Genomic DNA, 22,200 nt, shown 5'->3' on the forward strand with positions numbered 1-22,200 from the left:
GGGGGGTTTCCATACAGATGACTTCGCGGGCGGCGTCCCTATAGAGCTGCATGTCAAAAAACACAGTAGGCAGGCAGTACGACGTTTGCCGGGACAGCTAGTCCTTTATAAAAAAAGGCTCAAGATTAGTAACAGATAAAAGTTCTTGTAGATCCAATTATCTCACATGTTCAAAAATTGAATACAAATTAATATTCGAATAAATTAGTAATACTAATTTAGTATTTAAAACATTACCAGATATTTCCAATTTCTCTTAAACGTTTCCCAATTTGTTATGGGAATAACAGTCAGTGTAATTACAAACTAGTCAACAGCAAACAATTACAAATCAAACATTAAAAAAACACTGAACTCCATACCACAATTAACATACCTTTTCCTCATCCATTTTCAGAATGCACCCTTGCGCCATTTGTCAGTGGTTCAACGTCGGAGAAAATTCCCTTCGTGTTTCTGCCGCACCGTGGTCAAATTGTCTACCCCAGCAAGGAGATCGGCTTTCCAGGTAAGTGCGCTACTTGAACGACTTCAACTTGGTGGTTTCTTGGTCATTTAAGTTTGCCACGGCAATCCATTTCCACGACATCAGTAACACTTAAGTCATCTCGACAAACAATTATCCTCGGCCTCGCACATAGCTGAAGCATACCGATCGGTGGTGGTCCTCCTGCTGTGGGACCTCATGTGCAAGTTTGCTGGCTAGTGGACGGTCAGTATGTCTGTTAGGTCAGTTTGTATATGCCACCCAGTAGTCTTGTTTGAACTTTGGCTAAAACACGGTCTGGTATCAACAGACAAAAAAATCTATTTTTGATATTTTGAACCAAATATGACTTTTTAGTTTTCTTTGCCTATGATCTCATGCCACATGAAGTGGTGTATTTTGCCAATGAATGAGTGTTAGATTTAAATTCGAAATCAATTTTTGTTCTATTTAAGCGAAGTTGTTCACTATTCATGTATCTTATTCTCCGAAACCAATGCTCCGATTTTCGTTTTCTAATTTTCTTTCAAATATACGTAAAGAAAGAATTTTCAAATTCTTTTTAATAGGAAAACAAACGCGTATCTTTGTTATTATTTTTCAATTTCTCTAAAATATAAGATTGTCTCATATTAACATCAATATCTCGATTCCCATCAATGTTGATGATGATGATGATTGTGTACCCACCATCAGCACAAGGCTGCAGACAGTGCAATGCAGAGTCATACCGGAAGGGAATGATCTACCAGATGGTTTGCTGTAGCAGGGTAAGGGTGTACCTTTCTATTGAAAAGGAAAAAAATCAATTTGATCTTTTAGTTATCGAGCAAATGATGAGTAAACACAATTGGAATGTTTAGTGAATGAAATAATGCTATTCTCTATAGCCTAATTGAAAGAGCTCATTTTTCTGACTATAACGTGACTTTATTGGATTCCAATACCTTTGTTTTGATGGGTAAATTTACAAAACAGTTTTAATTTTCGTAGATAGAATTACAGTTCAATCGATAAAGTGACAGTTCGACCCGAACAAAAAAATCCACATACAAACTTTAAATGCAATTTAAAAATAGTTCCCAGACTCCAAAAGTTATGAAATTTTGGATTTCGAGTCATTTTTGGACGGAGAATCCGATTATGAAATAATCCGGATACCCCTAAAGAACCCAATTTAACGGTTAACGATAACTAGCCCTTAACCATTAAACTGCGCTCGCCTCTCAATAACTCGAAAACCAAGAGTTGAAATTGAACTTTTTCCACCTAAATAGAATGGTACACCTCACTTGCATATTGAAGAATATTGATAGTGAATTTTTAAGTGACCTTTGTGAAAATAGAAAAATGTTCGTCCGATATGCGTTAACGGTCAACGGCAAGGGTGCCTCTAGTCGAGTGGTCGTTAGTCAACTTCACCTCTTCGATCGTCTCACCGTAGACTTCGAGCGTAATGTCGTAAACTAGTACTCGATTCTGGAAGTAACTTCCGAGAATTTTGTACAGGTACCCGGGTATCCCCAGACGCAAGAGCGAATCGGCAATAGCTGGCTAGCTGGAGCTGGCGCTATTAAACACATTCCTTACATCCAGAGTCACTACTGTACAGTAGCGAATTCCCATTCTGTTACGCTCAAGTGTTTTCTCGCCGGTTTTTGTACCGACATGATAGCGTCTACGGTCGACCTCCCCTTCCGGAAGCCGTGCTGGCTACTCGAAAGAACATTTTCACCCTCTATGTACCTCAACATTCTATTGAGGATGATCTTTTCGAGCACCTTCCCCGACGTGTCAATCAAGCATATTGATCTATATGCCGACGGGTCTCCGGGTGCTTTCCCCGCCTTTGGCAATACAACCTGGCTCTGCCTCTTTCATGCATCTCGGAAAACTCCCTCGTTCAGGCATTCCTGCACATTAGACCTGAACATCTCGGAAGCCTCTGCAATAACTACTTTTAAGGCTAGATTAGGAACTCCTTCCGGACCTGGGGCCTTACCTACGCTAAGGGACTTTGCTATCCCCGCAAGTTTTCATATCGTCATGCGGTCCAGCATCTGCGTGAACTGCTCGACGGCCACCGCGGAAACAGAAGAAGACCCCGTTTACTTTGGCGACCACCCGTAGGATGCTTATTGTTGACGGATTTAACGGGTACAGATCATACATATGAGTGGACTCGTGCAGCTTTGTGTCTTATGACCTTCAGCGCCGAATCTCATACATAGTTTGCACCTGTCAGGGCCTTTGCAGTCCCATGACTTGTGTCCTGATTTCAGACACCTAAAGCAAACCTCCGGTGGCTCGGGGAACATCAGGCGACATACGCATGAACAAACCTTTATCTTCCCTACTTTAACGGACTTTTTGACGTCCGCCACAGGTAGCAGAACCAAAGCTGTCTGTGTCCCTGCTGGCCCCTTCCGTAGCTTAACGGCTGCAGCGGCCACCTGCACCTCGCACTGTTGCCGCAGTGCCGTGACGAGCTCTTCCACTTCGATGAACTCTACTCCTTCACCAAGGACCTCTTCCGCCAGCCTCTTGTAGGCGGTGCCCTTACGCTCCTTATCGCGCTTCAGTTCCAGGATCATCTCGCCCGTACGTGTACGTCTAATACTGCGCACGTCGGCTCCAAGACCCTTGAGCTTGGTGTCGCTTCGCATCGCCTTCAAGACGTCCGAGTACTTCGACTGTTCTGTCTTGATGACGAGCGCGTCGTCTTTCTAGCGCTTGGCGCCTTCACGACTTCTACATGCGGTTTCAACTTCTTCTTCTTCCGCTCTACCTTAGTCCAACGGGGGTCCTCCCCTTGGTACGCCCTACTCTGTGGCTGCTGAGGGTCTACCAACGGTCGCAATTTCTTGATTCCATCCTTCCGTGACGGGCCAGCCTTTTCAGGTCCACCATTCTCAGCTTTCCGGGAACCCTGGCTTATCTTGGGTACAATCCCTGGCCCGTTCCTTTCATCCACCTTGTATCTTTTTATATTCTTTCTTCTTCCTTTCTACATATACAACTCATGTATATTAACATGTTCATAGCCATCGCTGGAACAGAAACTGATTGATAAAGCCGTTTCCCTTTCTTCCAAATGTCACAGCACAATGTCAGTCTATTAGATAACACCTACGAGTTATGCAATCAAGCGAACTGTGCCGCTTTAGCTTCACAACAATAATCGCACGAATCTATCACCTTACGCCTGGCATCCACGCACGAATGTGTGAACCCTCTGCCAACTATATCCCACCAACACTCCGACATCCGCATGAATTTGTACAGACGCAGATGTATATTCGGTCTGCTGTGGATACAAAAGATTGCAATCATCACTACCTTCCCCTTCCCCACATGCACTTGCAACCTGACGTGGCAGGCGCCAATGTCGCCTAAAATAGATGATCACCAAAGGTCACACACTTTAAATGCCTGCTAGTTCTCGGTAGATGATATCTCCTTTACGCTAAGACCGCTCAGTACCAAGAATGTGTAAGACCTACTCATAAGTGTATAATTTCCAGACTACACCAAAAATGTGTAACAAAAACAGCTCGTACACTTTTCTAGATGCGAAATGTCGATATTTTTGTTTACCAAGGTCACTAGTAAACCTAGCTAGGATGCCGTACACAAATTTTTGCGAATTTTACGATTTTGTGGACGCAGGAGCTGATTTTGTGAATGTGCAAGAGTTTCACATTTTTGGTGTAGTCTGGAAATTATGCACTTTAGTGCTGATCGGTTTCAGGGTGTTGGTTCCTTGTATGAATGTAGCTGGTCTACATCCACGAGCTCAAGCTCAAGTCAACTGGTCACACATTCAATGGTTCTCTTGTTATACAACAGCAAGATGCACAAGTCGCAAAAAACGGCAGAGTACAATATGCTAGACTCTTAATAATATGTTTACATAGGAGGTAAGTGTAATAAACAATAACAATGTGCATTAAATATGCATCCATTTTCCCCACGAAGAAAGCAAACGCGGTAAGTTAAGTGGATGACACTTTTCGTAGGGCAAACACTCAGGACCGCGTCGCTGGTTGCAGCAAAGTGTATTGCAGCTAAACCACTCCAAGTGTCATAAATAACTCAATGACCTCATTTACATTTCCACCTTTGCGGAAGGCACAGTACCCTGCCCAACCAGCAGCGGTAGTAGAACGGTGAATCATGTTTTCACTTGATTCTTTCGGACCTTTAATCCACCATGAGAAAAGTGAATGCCTACCTACCGACAGAATGAAGTGTAATTGAATTATTCTAGTGCAGCTTCATTGTAGCCGAGGCAAAACATCAATCATCGCAAAAATCAGTGAAGCGTGTCAGCACCACCCAGCAATTTTATAGCTGATTGTTAAATCACTCTCTTGAACGCCTCCTACCGGCTGAGCAAGCACCGGATAATAAAAAGCTTCGAGCCATGTGGATATATAGCTATCACACCCACAATAGCCCCCACAAGGGAAAGAATTCTGTGCCTACCAGGCGATATCGACGATCATGCATCGAAATTTATGAATGATGTGTAAAACATGGGTTAGTGACATTTCACTGTGAGATAAATCGTTTTATTAAGGTCAAAATATTGAATAAATCAATTGCCAGGTAAGAATTTGTGAGGACCAGAGCTATGTTGGACGCTCCATGTCGACTCACCTTTTTTCAGTCAAAATAAGGGCTCATCAGGATGATATTATCAAAAGTAATACAAAACAACTATTTACCTGTTTTAGTCATCAAAAAGTTTTAGTGTTGATTAAAAACCTACTAAAATATCAGATCAGTGTAATGATAATATGTAAACAGCATATCAATATATTTAATTAGACAATTTTTGTGTCAGATAGATCAAATTAAATAGAAATATAGATAAATTAATAAATTGCTACCTTACATTGCTGTCTTTATATACCTGTAGTGATATAGTAACGGTGATGCAAGTGTAATATCAGTAGACTGTTCAAATGAGTTCAAATGATATTTTGCTACTTTGCCATCAGCCTCTATCTAAAAAAACGATTTCCACCTATATCGATCGCCACCGGAGTTCCCTCTATGGCATGGCACTTCAATTCTTCTATGTCAAATTGTTTTTCAAATTTACTTATAGGGTGTCCCAGAAAGTATGGGCACAACTTTGTACAGCAAAAATACAATCATTTTCTTAACAAACACCAATTTTTATATTTTTGTATTATTATTCAGAGTATTTTAATTGATACCTGTAAAGAGTTTAAACATTAAAAAGGGTTTCTATATGCAGAATGATTAAAATGAAAAAACATCTTTTAAAACTTCTGCACAATCTACTTTCTTACGGTTTTGCCAAATATCCAAATTTGAAACATTTTTTTCGAAATTTTTTCACATGATACATTCGAAAACATGTTTCCTCAGATGGTTGATTGAATTTTTTTATATAAATATGTTTTGATAGTGCGTACGGGTAAACCATAATTTTGAGAAAACTGAAAAATTCGCCATTTCTATTTCTGGATAAGATATGCCCACAGACATTCGAGTATTAAAACATGTTTTGACGAGAATAAAAACAATTTAAACTACACTTTATAAAGCTGGAGCATTTATTTAACTTATAGTGAAATTAAAATGTAATTTTCTGCATGTTGTGATATGGATTCAGAAGCTTGTTTACAACTATTAGAGAAACGGGGTTTCAAAAATATCGATTTTGGTGTTTCAATTTATTTTTCAGGTTCAAAAGTATATGTTTTCAACTCGAACTAAGGGTTGTCTAATAGATACGCATGTAGAAATACACGGATATATTTTTTGAAATTTTTATCGGGCTTTATTTCATGCGTAGAAAACAATTTGCGTTAAGCGATGTTATTGAAAAATTTAGCAATTTGTGCAGAAGCTTTAAAAGGTCTTTCAGGATATGTTCTACCGCATTCAAACGAGGTGTGAAATGCAAATTTTAATAATTGGCATTTGATGTTGATATATTAAGGCAGGATATGTGTGAAAATAAAGTTTGCTAATGCATCCATTCCCAAATGGCAGAGCAGCAAAGTTGTGCCCATACTTTCTGGGACACCCTATAATCATAGGATAGGAACGATTTCCAGATTTTCGTCTCGAACACCAGCAGATGCAGATCATAAAATATCATGCAATACACTTTAAAATGGTTTTTCTTCTGTGAGCATAATAGCAGAAAACGATACCTTGAATTCTTGTTAGGGGCTGTCCATTAATTACGTAAGGGTTTATGGGGGGAGGGGGACTTTGAGAAATCTTACGCACCATACAAAAATATTTGGGTTCTCATACAAAAAATCTTACAAGGGGGGTAGGGGTGTCGAAAAATTGTAAAAATGCCTTTACGTACTAAATAGACAGCCCCTCATCTTTATTCCTCATAACGTTTATCTTGTAAATGTTGCTGATTTCGCGCAATCCAATTTCACAACCGATCCATGAATAAAATATTAGCCTAATTTACCCTCGGCCTGTGTGCTTGAATTCAAGAGCCCTCACAGGTGCTACACTCTTCCCCATATTCTTTCGTAAACCTGGATCGTTTTACCACTGTCACTTGTTTATGTCTTTCAAACAGAGCTAGAGCAGAACCCGACGACTGGTGGTCATCGAGGGTGTCACTTCGACTCTGCGGGAAAGAAGCCCAAGACACGGTAAAGCATCCGTATACATACATATTTATTCAAACAAAAAGAGCTACTCGAATGCAAACCTTTCGGCCACAAACCATAGATTACGAGCTCATTATCATTAGAGAGAGAGCCCACCGACGATGAGGAGGCATAGGTGTACCTAACTGCACTTCACCTGGGGGCCTCATTTGCAGAACTAAGCATCTCTGGTTTGCTCCTGGAGCGGTTGAAGAAATGAAGGAATGTCTGTAACTGTTTGCACCTGGCAGGGTACTCGAATATGGATATGGGTTTCACACTTTCAGGGTCAAACTCAGAGTTGGACCTATTGATGAGCAAACCCGTTATTCATGTTGATCTACTTTGATTGAAGAACTGTTATATTTTGATCTTGTATCACGAATTTATCACCATCTGCAACGATGACAGACCACTTATGGAGTATGCCGATTATAGGAAAATTAGTTTTACGTGCCCTAGGTGTTACTCATCGATAAGAGCCAAGACAAGAGGGAGAACCTGCCACAGCCAAGATATACGACGGGGGCGACTAATAAAATAATAACACAGCTTCAGGTGGAGCTGTAACACTGTAATGGAGAATAATAATAATGTTAATAATAATAATGATGATCATGCAATGGTCGCGCGCGCTTCGTGTCGACGATGGGAGGAATGCTGGACGGACGACACCGTAGGCTACCTTGGCAGATATGGTGCACGGGCACGGGCTTGGGCAGACAGAGTCGTGCCGTGGTGGCTCGGTCGGTTTGACATGTGTAATTTTATGGTTTTTTGAGCACCGCGCTTGGCCGTCTAATCATTCTGCCTTTGGCGTGTCGAATAATTGAGATCAGATCCCGTGGAATAGGTAAAGCCCGTGGAACTGGTGGTCAGAGTACAGTGGTACAAGAGATAATATGTTATGTTTTATATATTGATTTCTGTTTCATTTTATAATTATATCATTAGGCTTTATGGCAAATTAACTAGAAGTGTCAAAATTGTAGGAAGGGAGGTGCTGTTTTATTTGCAATATATCCAACGCATCATAAAAAAAATATTTGCCAGAAGCCCAACAAATATCCAATTGAGTCCAATTACTCAGGCAGTAAACTCAGTTAAACCATGCTAAGGGTAGGTTGTTTTGAATCCTGGTGTGATCGAGGATATTTCCAGGTTGTAAATTGTTAACTGTCCTGTGTCTTTGTAAGCGACGTAGCCAATTCCAACAAGCAAATGCTGCTTTCAGTGAATAATTAAGGACAAACGTCTAGAAATCCCGCTTCAACAGTGCATCAGAACTTCAGACGCACAAATCTCAAGAAGCAAGCTTCAAACAACAGTGTATTTTATTATTCTGTTCTTTCTCACTCGTAATAAGCTTAAAATAAGAAGATCAGATGCGCTGGTTTTGTTTACGAAGAGATTTGTGCGCTTGAAATCGTGAGTAGGTGCCAAAGTCGGCCATTGTGGCGGCCATTTTGGGATTCTAACAAGTCTGTCCTTAATGTAACGCCATTAATAAAAGTTACACACTCAAAACAGATTTGCGGGCTCGGCAAAAACGCGCACAGCCGTCTGCTCAGTAAAACTATCAGCTGATATCCCAGCAAAAAGTGACATTTGTTAGCTGACTCTCAGCAAAACGATTGCCGAAGCTCAGCAATGAACTGTCAAAATTGCTGAGATCTCAGCAAAATTGTTGTTTGCTGATTACTCGGCTGTGCAAATCTCGGCAAAAGAATGGAAAAATGCTGATATCCCGGCAATCTGAATTAAGTGTGTAGAAGAAAAACGCCACTACCACATGTCTCAAGTATTGTCTAGCTACACAAGTTCTTCAATTTTGAACAAAATATACCTCGATAGCCCGTCATTGCCTTGTTCTGTGTCGACTTCCTTTATTTCTTCCTTTATTTCTTCGCAAAACCTAAGTTTGGGAAACTATGTTGTACATCCTTGCCTCCCTCCAGCGACGACCCGGATAGCATCGAACAAGACATTATACAACAGTGTCGTGCTCTGCACGAAACTGCCTCGTACACTTCAATAAGGCCGACAATGTTCTCAGAGACATCCTTGCACCTGAAGGCTCCCCACATATTTTCGTAATTAAGACGGTCGAAAGCTTTTTCGTAATCAATGAACAACAGGAGTTCATTGATTTAATCGAAAATAATGCACAGCGCGATAATATGGTCCACGAAGAATTGTCCGGCATGCAATCCTCTGCCTACTGTCAGAGAGTTGCGTCAATTTTCTGCTGTATTTGGCTGAGGATCACTTTGCAGAGAATTTTGAGAGCGATGCACTGTAACACGGTGCCCTGCCAATTATCCCATACAGTCAACAGTCTGGTCACCCTTTTTGAGTACCTTTACTAAGAAGCCTTGCATGCCAGTCGACCAGAAATGTCGTTGTTTCCCATATGTTGCAGAATAATCGATGCAGCAGTTGTTCAGATACTACGAGGGCAGCTTGGAGCATGTCGACTGGTATGCTATTGACCCCGAGGCTCTGTTCGATTTCATTCTACGGATGGATGTTTCTATCTTATGCAACAATGGAGCTTCGGGCAATGCATCAAACTCTTGACGGATCATACTGGGGTTTCATTCTCGATAAAACCAGGCCGCCATTTACATGGCAGCATCCATTTATTACGTAACGCTAAAATCGACATCGACGGCCCCTTAATAGGACCATTTTTGTACCATAGACCAATGTTGCATACCATCGCATCGAATCTTTTCAACTTAAATAATAAAGTTCTTGAATAATTACGTTTGTTCACTACCAATTGTTAAAACCTGTATTGCCTAGTATGCGTAATAGGATCAACAAATCATTGCTAGTGTTATTATTTCACAAATTGTGGTCAAAATTTTCAAGGTGGCTTGCATATTAGGTCAAGGAATGGTACACATACCCTAAGTCAAAGTAACTTTGAACATGGTTTAGGTGTAACTTTTACAAAAACATTTGTATGTAAACTTAACCCAAAGTTGTCAAATTTTCTAAAAAATGAATATAAACTTCCGGCAGTAAATTGGATCGACCAAATTTAAAGATGAGAGCGGTAATATAATTTCTATTAGCTTTCAACTGCTTTTTGCCGAACCTGGATAAAAAATCTAGGAAGAAAGTTATTAAGTAAATTAACTCTTAATGTCATCGACCAAAAGTTTAGGGTCATCCCTCAGTATGATGTATCAGCCAATAGTTTGGGGTCAGTTTCATAAAACATGGAAAAGTTATTTGGTGATATCTTCGTCTTCTAATCTAAATCTCGTAAATTTTTTGAAAACGGCCAAACTTGTTTTGCAAACTAGCACATTTATATCGTTTTACCGCCCAAACCTAGCCATAATGTTGTGAACCAATATCGTTTTAAATGCTGAAAGTTTCTCGCTCTCTCTTTTCTTGGCGTAGCGTTCCATCTGGAACAAAGTCTGATCCTCAGCTTTGTGTTTTATGTGAACTTTCATAATTTTTAACTGAGATGCCCCACCACCAATGGCTATTTTCCGTATGTATATCGTAGCCGACGATATAGCCTACGAATCGTTGGGTAGTCAGGGCTGTTCATAACCAGGTTGACCAAATTTTGTTCTGGCGATAATGTCCATGTCGTCTGCAAAGCACACAAATTGACCGGATTTTGTGAAAGTCGTTCCCCGGCTGTTGAGCCCGGCTCGTCGCGCCACACCTTCCAGAGCTATGTTAAAGAGTAGGCATGAGAGTCCGTCACCTTGTCGCAGTCCCCGGCGAGATTCGAATGAACTGGATAGTTGTTCACCCGAAACCCTTAAGCAGTTTTGCACACCGTCCATCAGTCTAGTCAGGTTCCCAGGAAAGCCGTATTCGTGCATGATTCTCCATAGCTCTGTTCGATCGATCCTGTCGTACGAAGTCTATAAACAGGTGATGCGTTGGGACCTGGTATTCACGGCATTTCTGGAGGATTTGCCGTACGGTGAAGGTACTATCAACGGACCGTCCGGGCTTCGATGAAGACGGCTTGATAACTTCTCATGAACTCATTCGTTTTAAGTGACTGACGACGGAAGTGATCTGGGATAGCACTTTGTAGGCAGCATGCAAAACGGTGATCGCTCTAAAGTTCTCACATTCCAAATGGTCGCCTTTTTTGTGAATGGGGCAGATTACCCCTTCCTTCGGTAGCGGTTCAGTTTCCCAGATCCTGACTATTAACCGGTGCAGACAGGTGGCCAGCATTTTTTGTAAATAACAAGGCCAAGAAACGTCAAAACCATGAACATTCAAAATTTTGCGTATTACAATTTTGTACCCCCTGTGTATGCAAATGGATAGATTTTCTAGATTGATATGCTGAACTCACAAGGTAAATAATTTCCATTTATTTCGACAATGATGTGATAACTCTGTTATCAAACAACTTAAAAATATACAAAATTATTAAAAACTCCATCTCTCTGTTGCGTTCATGCGAATTCACTTGTAGTATTCTACATTTCACGAATCATCATTCGCGTGTACTTGAGCCCGTAGTGTGAACTTTTGAAATGGTACCAGCTCATAGCTCTTTGGTCATTTCCGGTCATGAATTTCCCGTTCAAGTTGCTGTAATACATATTTTGTAAATAGTTTTTCTCGTGATGCATAAAACAAACAACAAACTTACCTATGATGACAGGTATTGTACCACCAGGCTCCCGAACTAGTCTCTGCACAATTTGCAGCATTTTTATCATTGTCACTATCCAAAGTTGTGAACATCATTCCTTTATGATAGGTCAATGAATCCCCTGCAGTTCCACTGTAGGCTCCCAGCGTTTTAAGGGAATATTTCTCCGTTTCATTACCGATCTGGAACCCGGCATATCGTGCATATTTGTAATCTCCAGTGAAATCTTCCAATTCTATCAGCAGCTGATGATTGGTTTCGGTCAACTTATGCAAGCGTTCAAGTCCTATCCAGAACTCCTTATCAGCCTCTCCGAAGCCATTCTTGTACTCTGTCCAGTTTCGGTAGAACTCCATCGATCCGTCATATCGATGTTGAATCACTAGCCAACCTCCACCAAACTTAGTTTGCTCACAGAATGCAACAAATGGATCTTCAGTGGGGAATGGTTGCAACATATACTTTCCGGAAGTTTTGGTCGGCTCGGCCTTGCACGATTCAAACGGTCCACGCGCCTTGAACTGTTGTAAATCAAACAGCATTCTCACGTTGTCTGAAGGTCCTTTGACCGGTTTCATTTTGAACATTTCATTCCGCAAGCTTTCGTGGTGGGCACAGCTTATTTGCCGTTGTAAAATTTTCCAGGATTGTCCCATTATCGAAGTGAAATTTTGGCTGATGGCTTCTTCCATTCTGGTCATCATCCAGGACATGCCTTCGTGGGTTTTCTCCAGCCTTGCTTGGTTACGAGTCGTTTGCTCGTTTTGCTCTTTGATTTCGAACTCGAGTTCCATCAGCTTGTACTCCAGGTAATCCATTTTCGTAAGTAGCACCTCATATCCGAAATTGCTGCTTGCAACCGGCTCGATAGATTGCTCTGTGGACGGTTCTAACGATTTTACAAATCGCCCATTCCAGATGATGAACACAAGGAAAAAGATTGAGAGTCGTGCCGAAATAATTTCCGACATGATGCTATTGATTTGAGATTCAACTGGCTAACTACCATAAAGTTCACTGCAGACGGTGGTATTTATGCAAGAACACTGTAGCATAGTCCAAGATATCGGAGTGCATAGGGAACCCCCTTCGATATCGCACTAAGCATAGGAGCAAACACCATAACGCTCAGCAGGATACTTTTGTAAATCACACGAGATAAGAAGGCGAAAAAAGTACCGATGCAGTAGTATGCTGACGACTGGGTGAACACGACGGACGACGACGGATATGACGTCTAATATTAGCGCTTAGCATTTCATGTATTTTTCAACCAAACTGCACAAAACTTATCGTAAATCTATAAAACCTCAGGCAAATTATTTATACATGTACACACTACCCGTCGAAAATACGGGCTCGCTTGAGAAAGTATTGCAACACTCAGTTGAATACTGCATCTTGAAAAGTTGAAAACCTTGAAAAGTTTAGCATTACTTGGTCGGCACATTAAGTCAGAGGAAACCAAATCTTCAATCATGACTACTTTTTATCAATGCATCGCCCTGCAATGATAGCAATTACATATGGTCCACTCTGACTAAATCAATTTTGAACAAAATACAATTACATAATACTCACAAGTTTAATGGACAATAAGCATGAACATCGACAAACTCGCAAAATGTGAGTTCTTCCTTCGGAAGGGAAGTAAAGCGTGGGTCCCGAGATGAACTAGCCTAGGGCTAAAAATCTCGTTAATACAGATAAAAAAAACAGGGGTGTTGCATGTGTAAACTTACTTGAGCGATTCCAAGCAACAGCATCAAAATTAAGGAAATTTTTTAATTCATGATTTTCTATTGAACTGAGACTTTGCACAGTTTTTCAGTTCCATCTAAATCGCCATTTTCCGATATCAAATTATTATTTTGAATCACGACTAACTTTTCAAAAGGGTGTATGTGAAAATGGTTCAAAAATATTCAAAAATCTGCACAGCCAAAACGGTTCGTTCGATTGCTATGAATTTTTCAGCAAAGTTAGATAACTATGTAAATGGTGATTCCTAAGAAAATATACACTGTGAAAAAACATCTTTTTTAACATTAAAAAATATCATTTTTGTCACAAAAACTCAAATATCTCAATCTTTTTACCAACGTAATTTATTTAGGGAAAACGGTCCATTGTATTAGCAATCTATTATAAAAATTTGGTGATGGTAAACTAATAAATAAAAAAGTTATAACATTTCAAACATTTCACAATTTTCACATTTGGTAATTTTTTTTCTCTGTGTAAATTATTTCAATCAGAAATCGCAGTTTGATGCTGATTTTATTGTTCAGCAAAGTTAGATAACTTAATGGTGATTCCTAAGAAAATATACACTGTGAAAAAAAAACTTTTTTTAACATTAAAAAATATTATTTTTGTCACAAAAACTCAAATATCTCAAAACCCTATCTTTTTACCAACGTAATTTATTTAGGGAAAACGGTCCATTGTATTAGCAATCTACCATAAAAATTTGGTGATGATAAATTACTAAACAAAAAAGTTATAACATTTCAAACATTTCACAATTTTCACATTTAGTAATATTTTTTTAGTGTGGATTATTTCGGCCGGAAATCGCAGTTTGATGCTGATTTGTGAATGGCCTTACGTGAGTAAAACAAGCTGTTTTTATTATGTATTATGTATATTATATGTACAGTAATGTTCCGATTTTATCACGCCCTCCGCGCATTAGTCGTTTATTCATTAATTTGCTGTTACATTTGAGGACAAGTGTTTTCCCTCTTCTTCAAGATGAATGTTGAAAGCGTGTTTTGCAACGATAAAATATTGAAATGGGTATAGATGTTGAAGTATATTTCAAAGCATTTTTGAAAAGGGGCGTGATTAAATTGTTTAAACAGATGTCCCTGATGGTACGGTGGCATGACTCTCTGCACTTAGCACTTCTGGCAATTTCTCAGTTGTTGTCGTTTTCGAACTTCCTGCGCCCTGCTTTACCGATGATATACAGATGGCTCGTTTGTCAAAGTCTAGACGGCAGGACGTTCAAATGCGTAAATTTGTATTCAATTTGGGCATAACCAGTCTCTTTCAGTTTATCTATGGTGCTTTCGGTGAGATTTCGTAACTTTTTTGAACATTTTTTTTTTTCATCAAATGGTCTACAAGAGAGCGTTGAGTTGAAGACCTTTGAGAAAGCGACTGTTCATGTTGTACGTTAGATTATAATAAACAAAATCACTTATAAGTTTTAACTGACTAGTTTGGTGTTGTTTGCTTGGCTGAAGAAAAAAATTACAATAAAGTTTTAAATATCCATAGCGGTAGTATTTTTTTTGCTTTTGCGTGTGCATTGTCATGGTATGTATACAGACAAACAAACGTAACACTGACGAAATTTTCATTGACCACGCCTTTAACGATCATTTTGAATCTTGGTCGTGGCTTTCATAACCAGAAGAGTGCCCATCGTTTTTCTTTGCGTTTGACGTTTTACACTAGCGCCTTCTGATGACGATATTGCACAACGCAGTGTTTCATGAAACATTTCCACCAGGTGGTGGTAGTGTGAACTGGGCGATGGATTTTCACGAAAATTGTTCTAGGCGTTTCGTCTGTTTGTCTGTGGTATGTACCTCTCATGTATTTGTTGTTGTTGAAGTTACTCGCATTCTTCCAATCATAAAGTCTGTTCTCTAAGAGGTAATTTTTTTTGCAGATCAACTAGACGTATACGCGTATATATAAAACTTTTATTATGCAGCTTTCGTCTTAAAAATAAGTTTAATTCCATTTTTCAACACTATCAAGGGATTTTTTCACCAGTCATGTACAATAAAAAGTATGACACTCTCAATATTTTTGATCACAACACTGGATCGCGTCTAAGTTTCAAATAAATACTATAGTAATTATGAATAATCAAACAAAAATATCATGAAAACAACTTGTTTAATTCAGGCGGTAGCCTTTACAATAAAATCAGCATCAAAATATAATTCTCGAAATAATTTACACAGAAAAAAAATTTTTTTTTGTTACTAAATGTAAAAATTGTGAAATGTTTGAAATGTCATAACTTTTTTGTTTATCAGTTTACCATCACCAAAATTTTATGGTAGATAGCTGATTAAATGGGCCATTTTCCCTAAAAAATTGACGTTGGTAAAAAGATAGGGTTTTGAGATATTTGAGTTTTTGTGACAAAGATCGTATTTTTTTAAAGTAAAAAATGAAATTTTTTACAGTGTATATTTTCTAAGGAATCATCATTTAGTTATCTAACTTTGCCGAAAAATTCATAACAATCGAACAATCCGTTTTTGCTGTACAGCTTTTAGAATATTTTTGAACTATTTTCGCATACACCCTTTTGAAAAGTTAGTCGTGAGTGAATATGAAGGTTTGATATCGAAAAATGGCGATTTAGATGAAATTGAAAAACTGTGCAAAGTTTCAGATATTTTTGAAATGGTCGCTCAGGATCGACTGACATGACTTCCTCACTTAGAGTTTAAAACTTGATATTTGTTTACTATTATATTAGAGATTACATTTTTTTTATTATTTATGTTCAGTCAGAGCCGGCCAATACAACATTTTTTTTAATAATGTGTATTTTAACATTAAACTAATTCTACACTTAATTCAACAGTTCAATATAAATGAATGATGAATGATAGTAAACAACTGACGTACTAAGGAACACTTTACTTTTTCCTGCAGGAATTTCCCCTAGTAATTCGTCTGGTAATATCTTCTGAAGTTTCTCCACAAATTCCTCGGGAAATCCCTAAAGAATGTTCTGCATAAATGCGTTAGGGAAATCATCCGAGAAGTCATTCTAAAATTCCTCCAAAAATTATCTCTGAAATTTCTTTTGGAATTCCACCGAGAATTCCTTCTGGAATTCGTCGAGAACTTTTTTATGGAATTTCTCCAAAGATAATCATAGAATTCTGAGTGGATTTTTCTTCCGGGAAATTTTCCAAAAATTCCACCAGAAATTCATCTGCGATTATCTCCAGAAATTCCTTTACAAATTACTCCAAATTCCTTAAAAAATCCTATGATCTTCAAATTCTATATATCTACAAATTCCTTTGGGATTTCCTCCAGAAATTCTTCCTCACATTCCTCTGGGAGTTTTTCCGGAAATTCCGATGAGAATTCGTTCTGGAGTTTCTCTATGATTTCCTTCAGTAATTCCTCCAGAAATTATTTCGTTGTAATTATTGTTTCAACCGCCGCGATTTGATGTGCTGAAATCCTTGCAGAAATTCCTCCAGAAATTCCTTTGGGAGTCCCTTAAGAAATTCCATCCAAACTATTTCTGGGAAATTCTTCCGGGAGTTCGTTCTAGAATTCATCCGAGTATAAAGCTTGAGTCATTTAATATCTGGACTAGGGTAGCCCGCACTTATATTAAAAACAAAAATTTCGAAAAATGCCAAGTCTTACCTCCTAAATCAGTTGTTTTGGACTCCCAGAAGCTACGTTCAAAATTTGAGCGAAATCGGTTGAGCCCAAAAGGGGATTCATAACGCTTGAAGTTTGTATGGGAAAACTTGGCCAAATGTATGTAGAAATTTTAAGTTTTCGAATTTTGCCGCTAGGTGGCGCTGTAAGCGTTCAATAATCAAACCCTTTTGTATTATTGTAGTTTACTATATGCCAATGAGCAAATGAGTGCTAGGCCTGTATAACAGACAAAAACTTAGCATATTATCAGTTGGCTTACAACTTTCACTTGTTTCCTACGTATTTCAATCATTTACAGCTGGTAGAATGTCACTATTGTGAAGAAATAATGAATTGAAAACTGTGTGTTTTTTGGGGCTGGCAGGAAAGGTACGGGGCGAAATGGACACCCATCGGGGCATAATGGACACCCCTGCATATTTGATGCTGTGTCTTTGAGAATATCGACCAGTTAAGTAATTTGTCAACGGACATCAATACCACAGATATAATACTCCATCATAGACGAGTTCACATACCTTCAAAGTTAATTAAACAAATTTTAGGCTAAAATAATCGGATTGAATTTTTTTCAAACTCTCTAACAGTATGCAACGCGCGTACATCCATTCATTATTGCCAGTGTTCATTTCGCCCCGAATAGACTACAACATTGAAATTGCTATTATCAGTGTGTTCTGATCAAAAATATAATACTTCATACATTGCTAAATCTACGTATACATGTAGATAAGCTAACAATTCACTTGTTTGTATGGTGGACACACTCAATCACTCGTAATACCTTATTTGCTGCTGCTTCGAAATTATAAGAAATCCACCATATGAAAAACATATTTCAATTTCAATGATATTTTGGTTATTTTGAAGGAATTTAAATGGTACTTTTGAAAAATAGAACAATGACTTGTTCCTTTACACTTATTCATTGAAAGTTTTACATTAAAGTCGAAGGTTTCGGCAAAAACAGGGGTGTCCATTTCGCCCCGGGTGTCCATTATGCCCCTAATCCCCCTTCATGTATTGAAAAAAAAAACAACAAAGTTAATATATTTTGAATTTTTCTCCAATTATTCTATTGTAGTAAATGCGTTTGAGGGAGTTTAACTTGCTCTACTTAAAATTATTTTCCCTATAGTTACGCTGAAAATACAATTTTCAATGAAAAAAGTTTGAAAAAAATATTTTAATATTTATCATAAACACTCAAAATGTTTTTGATTTCAAAAATCGGTATCCGAAATAGACTTTCAGGAAAAATATAAAAGTGTAGGGATGTTTGAAAATAAAAATATGAAAAATCAAAAACCAAAATTCACAAAATCTCGCATTAAAAAGAATCTGGAAGGTGATGGAAGTGAAACATGTTTAAATCGATTTCAGATGATGAAAAATGATATTTAGATAAAAATTTAAAAAATGGGTATTAGAGGGTTAAGTAAAGCGTATAAAATATATAATATCAATAGATTATTCCATTAAAATATGCATTTGTGAAATGTCTCCGATGTTGCCAATTCTTCAAAATATCGTCTTGCCTATAACCACCTCACTACTGACGGTCCCTATAGTGGACCCTCCAGAAATTGCCTATAGGAACCCTTTTAGGTGTTCACATTCATAGAATTGTTAAAATAACAGATTTTTGTGTTGAAGATGAACCTAAATAACAGAAATAACAGATTTTTGTGATGATGATAGTCGAGTCAAGTAAAAGACACTAGAGACGACCTACAGTTGAGGCCGAAATATGTACGTGTCTGACAAAGGATGCAAATTCTTAGTTGAATTCAAAGGAACAGTACTTAACTCGATTTACTTTTTACTAACAGATTTTTGTGGTCACAGGCCAAATGTTTTGCCGAGAACTACTCTGTAGCAACGTAAAAAAGTTCTCACGGAGGAAGTTGCATGGGATAAGTTGAGCACTTCTATTTTTGGAATTTCTGTAGGGGTTCCAATAAAGGTACAGGGGACAATAACAGACTCTAGCTCCCTAGTTGCCAATCTCAAACCAATAAGGCAATCATCGCTTACTATTAACCTTGAGTTTTGATTCGATGCTATAAAATCTTGCGCAACATTATCGGGTTGGAATTTTTCTCGACTTCCCATGGAACAAAGTATCTTTGCAACGCTGAAAAAAAAAGAAGAAAAAGACTATCGACATGTTTATATACTAGAATCAAATACGGTATAGACCATTGAAAGACCAATTAATGCACTAAATATTATTAGTCAGGGTTGAAATTGTACCATTTTGGCGCCATTCAAATAGTACCCCGTAAACCACAATGATATATGCGTCATAAACCTGTACAAAAAAATGGAACATTTGATCACACAATCTCTTAGCCAGATCCTGTAGCAACGCAAAAGACTTTCTTTTTAGTTCTCCAGAAATTGTCTTTTCCAACGGCAATAAAATTCTGACATTCAAATATTTATAAACCAGTGGAACGAAGTTCGAAACCTGCTCCCAAGCAATAAATATGGTTCTGTTTTGTTCAGCTCAAAACTAAAAAATAACACCGCTAATTGGATCACTTTCATGATTACCACCGACCAACCGAGAGCAGGTTCAATATGATCGACGTAGGTACACATCGCATTGGCCCAGTTTAAGTCATCAATCGAACCGGTTATTTTATTATCAAACAAAACGCAGCCGTTTGAGACTACTATTAATGTGTCGAAGGATGGATGCCATCACCGGGAAATTACCCGGTCACTTACATCTCCATTCTTTTTACGGTTTCGTAAAATAACACGTATATTTGTCATGTGGTCAATTGATAAGTGAGAAACTCCCATAAGTTAAGTGAAATAATCACTCAATCTCCGAAGTGAGGAGTGTCTGTGCAGGGGAATGTGCCATAAGAATGTAGCCGTAAAACCAGAACAATAAAAATGTCGATAACATCGTTTCATGGGATCAACGTACTCTTTCCTTTTCTTTTTAAAGTTAAAAAACCTCATGGTAATCGTCCACGGAACAGAAGCAATGCCCACTTGTATAGGACCGAGACACAAAACCACAAAAAAAACGAGGTGATTGTTTAAGATTTTTGTGAGGCGATTCGAATGAAAGCGGGATCATTCGATGGCCGAACCAGTACATTTGGATTTATCTAATTGACACACCCGAAGAAAAAAAGCTGATAATCCAGATTGGCGATCGACGCCGCTTTAACCACTTTCTTATCGATTGTGCACTTTCGATTTGAATCCATTTCCATTTTATATGGAAAACACTTCTAATTAACGAATTTACTTTCATTTTTCTTCTCTCTTCCATCCCAAAAACCAGGTGTGAAAATGCCCATGTGCGCTGTCTCCGGATCGCAGTATCTGACGCACGCCGGCTGGGCCGAGCTGAGGAATCCGATCGACACCGATGTACCGTTTCGGTTGTTCCGCGACGAAGGCCGAATCTACCTGCAGTGGCTGGGGGAACCTGATCTGCGGCAGCGCATGCAAGGTCGTCTCATTTTGGTACACCTCATGTGCCGGGATATGACGCCACGGTTGGTGCTGAAGGATGGCCACCGGCGACAAGTTGGTAAGTTATTTTTTTTATTCATGGCTTTTTGTTTAGATGTAGGGCACCGAGCCACTTGGGCAGTGGCTTCTATTTTGGGAACTTTCCGCTATAACTCAGTCAATTTTTAACCAATTGACGGAACGCGGTAAGATAGGTATAGTATCTAGCCGTGTTCAAAATGTCTAGTCAATTGGTTCAAAATTGATTGAGTTATAGCGGAAAAGTGCCCAAAATAGAAGCCACTGTCCAAGTGACTTGGGACCCTATCAGATGTAGCCACATAAGTCGAACACTTTTTTTTTTCTCTGTTCGGGACATAACCACTGCGACCAGTAGTTGATCTATTGTGGTATGCCCCGTGTATTCGGTTTTGTTATAGTAGTCATTTTCAACTTAATCGCAAGGAAGGATTCTGATTGATAGGTTTCGCTTTTAACACGCTCCTTTTTCAGTCAAAATCGGATCCCTTAACGAAAAAGTCAAGAAATGATACCGATATTGACCATGCATCGGAACCCTAGTCCCTACTGCTTCAAACCAGTGAATACCGAATAAAAGATTAGGATTACTAATTCATTTTTTCCTTGGTTCAAGATCCATCTCGGTCAGAACCAAACCGAGACCTATCACTTTTACCAAGCTATGAAATGAAATAACGACCAAAGTTTTTCCTTTAATTACTAAAATAGGCTGTTCAATAGTTGGATGCAGTTAGGACTAGGGTTCGATTTGGTAGATCTTTCGCCGCAACGCAACACACGCTACGGACTCCGTAAAAGATCGAGCATGTTTTAAACCCAGTCAACCAATCATCCATCAGCACGGTTCGCCTGATACCTTGGATTGGGGTTACATGTTTTGTAGAATTTTACCCCCGGAACAGGTGGTCCGTAGTGCTATTCTAAGCCGGCAGCTACACGGACAGTCGAACACTTTACTAAAAACAAAACCCAACAAAGTTAATACCTATTGCTTATGTAACTCACCGCGTCCCAAAAATCAAGTCAATCGGTTAAAAAATGACTGAGTTACAGCAGCAAGCAAGCTTGCTATTTGGTGAAAACATTCGTGAAATGATGCGATTCGCTTTCGACCCTACCTCGCTTTATCAAACCAATCTCCCGTACGAATAGCACACGAACAGACTCGACGTTGATCAGCATTGGTGGCTGCTCCTTTTCGCCGTTGAGCTGTTGCGTTCCAGCCAAGCCTGTCTTTTCATCGCTTTCGATGCTTTTCGATCAGCTTACCGCGAAGCATCGTAGGCTGGAAAAGTTATTGGTGTGGTGTCGGTACATGTGAAAGTTGCTTCTGTGTGCGTGTCGAGCGTTCGTGCCGTGCGTGTCGAGCGTGCGTTTGTACCGATTTGTTTGAACCTCACTGTACTTTCAGTGGAGCTTTTTTG

General features: G+C 38.9%; 2 protein-coding genes across 2 annotated transcripts in view; one reads left to right on the forward strand and one right to left on the reverse strand.

Annotated features, from left to right (window-relative positions):
* Positions 1-22,200, forward strand: part of LOC109408165 (uncharacterized) — a 323,758-nt gene that overhangs the window by 257,320 nt on the left and 44,238 nt on the right. The window contains exons 6-7 of the mRNA XM_062852041.1: positions 398-508; positions 20,562-20,813. Of these exons, the coding sequence (XP_062708025.1) occupies positions 398-508; positions 20,562-20,813 (363 nt within the window). The remainder of the gene's footprint in view (positions 1-397; positions 509-20,561; positions 20,814-22,200) is intronic.
* LOC109408162 (microfibril-associated glycoprotein 4) lies at positions 11,498-12,837 on the reverse strand. Its single transcript, XM_019681399.3, has 2 exons — positions 11,801-12,837; positions 11,498-11,739 (listed from the first exon to the last, which is right to left on the reverse strand). The coding sequence occupies exons 1-2, from the start codon at positions 12,772-12,774 to the stop codon at positions 11,625-11,627; spliced, it is 1,089 nt and encodes a 362-aa protein (XP_019536944.3). The 5' UTR covers positions 12,775-12,837; the 3' UTR covers positions 11,498-11,624.

The sequence above is a fragment of the Aedes albopictus genome, chromosome 2, assembly GCF_035046485.1.
Source record: "Aedes albopictus strain Foshan chromosome 2, AalbF5, whole genome shotgun sequence".
Classification (NCBI taxonomy): domain Eukaryota; kingdom Metazoa; phylum Arthropoda; class Insecta; order Diptera; family Culicidae; genus Aedes; species Aedes albopictus.

What these genes read in the sequence shown, in the direction of transcription:
- LOC109408162 (XM_019681399.3), bottom strand. Translation starts at nt 12,774, where the DNA reads ATGTCGGAAATTATTTCGGCACGACTCTCAATCTTTTTCCTTGTGTTC. An exon ending in TACAATACCTGTCATCATAG is followed by an intron (nt 11,740 to 11,800) that starts GTAAGTTTGTTG and finishes TATGTATTACAG; the next exon opens with CAACTTGAACGGGAAATTCA.